The 5,805-nt window shown below is 44.1% G+C and overlaps 1 protein-coding gene across 3 annotated transcripts in view; it reads left to right on the forward strand.

Moving 5' to 3' along the window:
- The first annotated feature begins 2,015 nt into the window (after positions 1-2,015).
- Positions 2,016-5,805, forward strand: part of LOC101352172 (ubiquinol-cytochrome-c reductase complex assembly factor 1) — a 140,507-nt gene continuing 136,717 nt past the window's right edge. For 2 of the 3 annotated variants that reach the window (XM_023725054.1, XM_023725056.1), the window contains exon 1: positions 2,016-2,047. In XM_023725054.1, coding sequence (XP_023580822.1) covers positions 2,024-2,047 — 24 coding nt within the window. In that variant the 5' untranslated portion in view covers positions 2,016-2,023. The remainder of the gene's footprint in view (positions 2,048-5,805) is intronic. The other variant, XM_023725060.1, reaches the window with a different exon arrangement.

The following is a 5,805-nucleotide window of genomic DNA, read 5'->3' on the forward strand; positions in this document are numbered from 1 at the left end:
GTTCTTCTATCAGGGCAGCCTCTTTTCAGCTGTGCCTGCAGGCAACGTCTCTCTGGCCCCTCAGCCTCTGCCCTTCTCTGGCAAGTGTTACAAAGCTGTTTTAGCTCTGCTGATAAGTGCCCAGAGGCACCCCACTCTCCCAGTAAGCCTCCTGCCCGAAGGCACTCAGCTGTAGGTCTGTGAGCTGGGAAGCCCACTTCGCTGTCTCCTGCTGGTCTCCTGGTTCTTCTGCTGTTTCTCTGTCGCCACTTCTCGTTGTCTTCAGCATTACACCTCTGTCTCTCTCTGTCTTCTGGTTCCCAGAGCTTCTCAGCACAGGGATCCCAGGTCCAAAGGACGTGCTCTGCTCCTGACTCTTCTTCCTTCTTGGTGGTAATAGCCTCTTCCTGCTCTTGAAATGGCTCTCTTTTAAGCCTAGCAAGATAGCACAATTGACCAATCCCCTTGGTGTGCCACAATTACCGTATGTGCACAGTCCCACTCAATCACTTGGGTGGGAGTTACAAGACCATGGTGAGAAAGGCCACACAAAAGTGATCCATTCCACTGCAACATGAATCCGACAACCCTCCCCTGCTTAATATCCTCCAACGGCTTCCCATTATACTTAGAATAAAAACCAGACTTGACCTAGAAGTCCTTGTATAACTTAGCCCCTGCCTGTCTCTTTAGATTGATATTAAAGACCACATTGGTCTTCTTTAGGTTCTTGAAATATACCTTTTTTTTCCTCCCTATTCAGGACTCTTCTCCTAGAATCTTCTTTTCCCAATCCCACCCCTCAATATTTGTGGATAGAATGGCATGTGTGAAGTCACTGCCTGTGTTAGCCCCCTTCTTGTCCTTTAGGTTGCACCTTACATGTCACCTCTCCAAAGGGCCCTACCTGGCCACACTGTCTAGTTTCCCATGTTATTCGCTAGCTTAGCTATTGTTTCTTTCATAGCACTCACCACAATTTCTTTTTCATTGCTTTAGTAGACTTTTGTGTGCTTACCCCACCATCCTGTGCACTCTGTGAAGGCAGTATCCACATCTATCTTGTGTCCAGAAATAGTAGACACTCAATGAGTCTTTGCTAACTGAATGAAAAGGGAGGCAATCCTTCAACATCCTGTCTCCTTCCAGGCAACCCAGGAGCATCCACACCTTCTCTTTGGACGCAGTGGAAGAGGAGTCCTTTAGCCACGGCCATTCTCTCCCACTTTCTCAGGAAATTCCCTGTATCCTTGATTCTTTCTCTGTATCTTTACTAATTCTTTCCTATCAATATTCAAAGATGTTCCCATGAAACAAAGAAACAAGACCGCCAAACCCTCCTTCCACCTCTATCTCTACCAGGCCTCAGGTCAGTGTTTGACTACCCTCGTTCCTTGATTTTCAGGCCTCTACTGTCTCTTGCATTTGTCTATCTCGGATTGCTCTTTCTCAGGCACCGTTTAAAAAAACAGTTGCCTTCAAGTCAACTCTGACTCTTGGCAACCACATGTTGTCAGAATAGAATTGTGCTTCATAGGGTTTTCAATGGCTGATTTTTTTTGAAGCATATCACCAGACCTTTCTTCTGAGGGGCCTGTCAAATGTTGGGATCCTCCAAGGCCCTGTGCTTTTCACTTCCCTGTGAAAAAGGGATCCTCATGCAGGAGTCAGGGAAGGAGGGGTTCTGAGAAGCCCCGACAATGGAGTGCTGAGGCATGAGATTGGGGTGAATGGGGGTAAGGAGCCGAATAAGAACAGTCCCTAGGTCAGAGATCACAGAGGCCCAGCGTTGAAAAGGGCAGTCCGCCACTGTGACGTGCTGGGGGAAGAGCCAGACGGCGGGAGGCCTGGCACCTCCCGCACAGCAGGAAAACCGCGCGCGCGTAAGTGCGCGCGGTGGAATCTTGCGCCTGCGCCACGGTTGCCCAGCTACCGCCAGAAAAAGTACAACGTCGTAAGGCCGGAGGGGTGGGGGTGGGGGGTGGGGGCGTAGCAGCGGAGACTCCGGAAACGCACCTTCACCCGGAAATAGTTGTCGAGGAACATGGCGTTACTGGTGCGAGTCCTTGTGAGTGAAGGAGTAAATTTCAATGGTCGCCCTCTGGGCCCTGGGGTTGGAATTTGAGAAGGCGGGGCGGGCGGAACTGAAAAGAAAAGCAAAAGTGCGCTAACTAGGCTGCGCGGCTGCTTTTCCGCGGGGAAACTGAGGCAGCCTCCCCCGATTTGGGTTTGATTTTGGTTTCGAGGAGGATAGTGACAAGCGGACCTTTATTTGATGGGGCTTGCCTTTCCTTCTTCACCACCTGCAACCTTTCCTGTCAAGGATAGGCAGCACGTGGGGCACTGATTGGAGTTTCAGGAGTCCTGGGTTCTAGTTCCTGTTCTGTCACTGATCGATGCACAGTGTGTCCTTGGGTAAGTCACTTTCGGGCCTCAGTTTCCCCGTGTGAAAAACGAGGACTTTAATTTCCTGCGGTCCCTTCGGATTCTTAGGTTCTCTGGGTTTGTTTCAGAGATCAGTAAGTCAATTCGTAACCGTACTGTTGTAGTGGAGTACTATTAGAGATTAGATTGAAAGTTGTACTAGAACTGGGGTCTGTCTGTCGTTTTTACTTTGCCTAGCACAGTGCCATAGGTGTTCAGTAAATACTTGCTGAATGAATGAAGTAAGGAAAGTTAGGACTACTAGACTCTTTAGGACCCATGTGGAAAGTTACTGCACCTCTTAAGAGTCTGTTCAAATCCTTTTAGCATATTCTAGCCTCTAGGAATTAAGGAGAAAGAAAGTGGCAGCAGAAGAAAGGCTAGGAGGTTACAGAGTTTAGTGCCTAATTATGGAGGGATGGGAGGGTTTATGATTTTAGCCGGTCTTTAAAAAACTGGGTCAAAGACATTGTAGCAGACACTGTCTCTTCCAGCCTCTGGCTATCTTTTGAGTTGTTATTCTACACTTTTGTTTTTAATCTTTTTATGTATGGCTTACATGGACTACACTTTTTCTTGTATTCCATAGCAGCCTAGCAAAGTGCAGTACCCTCGATTGATGCTCAGTAAATACTTGTTTGAAGAATAACTGCTACAACCTACAGAAAGATTTACTTGGTGAAGTAACTGTTGATGCCATGGCGGAAATTGATTCAGATCTGATCACTGCTGGGGAAATGGCAACTGGGATGTCCCGTATTAATTTTTAAGATGGATATTTGAGGAAAAAGATGAAAAGTTTATTGGGCTTGAGACCTGAAATGAACACCTTGATTTGTCTTGGAAGCTAGTAGCTGGCTCAGCTAATTTAAATATTCTTGCTCCTGAGCATGTGGGCTTTTGTTGCAGGTTCATTTCTTCTTAGGTGGTAGCTGCTACCTCTCCATCTCCCCTGTCTCAGTTGAATCTTCTTTCTTTTTTCAAATTCACCCTTTTCTATTTATCTGGTGAGTTAAAAAGCAAGTTTAGAGAATGTAAATCACTTTCACTTTATACTGTGATTCCCTGTAGTGTGTGACAAAGCAACAGAAACACCGTTAGTTTTGAAAGTGGCAGTAGACATGAGAGTAGTAGATATTTATTGATCACCTATTCTGAAGAGACATTTGGGCTAAGCACTTTGAGGAGTTCACAGGTACAGAAAAGTGCCCTTGTCTAGGAGTCTGAAGGACCTTGACTGAAACCTTGCCTCTGCTGCTTCCTATTGGTGTGACCTTGAGCAAGTCACCTAACTTTTCTGAGCCTTAGATTTTCTTTTTTTTTTTTTTTCTAATTGTGCTTTAGGTAAAAGTTTACAGCTCAAGTTAATTTCTCATTCAAAAATTTATACACATATTGTTTTGTAACATTGGTTGCAATCCCCACAATGTGAATACATACTCCCCCTTTCCACCCCAGGTTCCCTGTGTCCATTCGTCCAGTTCCTCTTCTCATTCTGCTTTTGGATGGGAGCTGCTCATTTGGTCTCATACATTGTTAGAAGCATGTGCCTCACGTGTGTTATTTTTTTATAGATCTGTCTAATCTTTGTCTGAAAATTGGGCTTTGGGAATGGTTTCAGTTCTGGGTTAGAGCTTTGGGGGCCATAGTTTTGTGGGTTCCTCCAATCTCTATCAGACCCGTAAGTCTGGTCTTTTTATGTGAATTTGAAATCTCTCTTACCTTTTTCTCCTGCTGTGTCCGGAACTCTCTGTCATGATCTCTGTCAGGGTGGTTGTTGGTGGTAGCCAGGCACCATCTGGTTCTTTTAGTATCAGGCTGGTGGAGTCTCTGGTTCACGTGGTCCTTTAGTTCTTTGGGCTAATATTTTCCCTGTGTCTTTGGTTTTCTTCTTTCTCCTTTGCTCCGAGTGGTATGGGACCAATTGATGTATCTTAGATGACTGCTTGCAGGCTTTTTTAAGACCCCAGGCGCTACTCACCAAAGTGAGATGTAGAATGTTTTCTTTATAAACTATGTTATACCAGTTGACCTAAATGTCCTCCTAGACTATGGTCCCCAGGTCCCAGCCCCAGCTACTCGGTCCCACAGAGTGTTTGGATGTGTCTAGGAAACTTCTGTACTTTTTCTTTAGTCCAGTTGTGCTGACTTCCCCTATTATATATTGTGTGTTGTCCTTCCCTTCACTGAAGTTAACACTTATCTACTATCTAGTTAGTGATCCCCCCCACCCCCGTAACCATCAAAGAATGCTTTTTTCTGTGTGTAAACCTTTTCTTGCGTTCTTATAATAGTGGTCTCATACACTATTTGTCCTTTCGTGACTGACTTATTTCACTCAGCATAACGCCCTCCCGCTTCATCCATGTTGTGAGATGTTTTGCGGATTCATCATTGTTCTTTATCGTTGCATAGTGTTCTGTTGTGTGTATGTATCATTATTTATTCATTTATCTGTCGATGGGCATTTAGATTGTTTCCATCTTTTTGCTGTTGTGAATAGTGCTGCAGTGAACATTGGTGTGCATATGTCTATTTGTGTGATGACTCTTATTTCTCTAGGGTTTATTCCTAGGAGTGGAATTGCCAGATCATATGCTATTTCTAGCTTTTTAAGGAAGTGCCATATTGTTTTCCAGAGTGATTGTACCACTTTACATTCCCACCAGCAGTGCATAAGAGTTCCAGTCTCCCCAGCCTCAGATTTTCTTAATTGGTAAGGTTGATACGGTTAATCCGAGCATCATTTGGTACAAGTCAAGTTTATATGTTTTTATTCCTTTCCTTTTAACTCAGCAACTATATTGAGTACTTACTACATTCTGTTGTTGTTCAAGGCACTGAGAGGATGAAAAACATAGACCTTACTCGCAAGTTTATAATCTAATGAGAGAAACGGAAAAGAAAACCACAGCTACAATACTTGAAATGCTGTGATAGAAGTATATACCTGGTGCTATGGAAGCAGAGTAGAGGTACTTAACCCAGCATGAGGACAGGCATCCACCAGGAAGATATGCCTGAACTAAGTGAGACAGCATTAGATAGAGAATGGAGGGAAGAAAGAGCATTCAGGAGAAAGATTAATTTATGCTAATAAAGCTAGATAATCAAGGAATTGTAAATAAATCTGTTTGGCTGGAGTCAGGGGTACTTATGGGGAAATGGCAGGAGAGAAGACAGGGCCTTGTGTATCATGGTTAGGAGTTTGAGGTTCTGAAAGTGGAGGGGAGCCCTTAAAGTATTTTAAGCAAGGAAAGATTTATTTTAAAAGTCTTTTGATCCATTTACTCTGTTTTTTTCCTCATTTAATTTTTTTTTTTTTTAATATTTTATTGTACTTCAGGTGAAGGCTTACAGAACAGATAGTTTCTCATGTAACAGTAACACACATGCTGTTTT

This window comes from Trichechus manatus, unplaced genomic scaffold (assembly GCF_000243295.1).
Source record: "Trichechus manatus latirostris isolate Lorelei unplaced genomic scaffold, TriManLat1.0 scaffold00008, whole genome shotgun sequence".
Taxonomy (NCBI): Eukaryota; Metazoa; Chordata; class Mammalia; order Sirenia; family Trichechidae; genus Trichechus; species Trichechus manatus.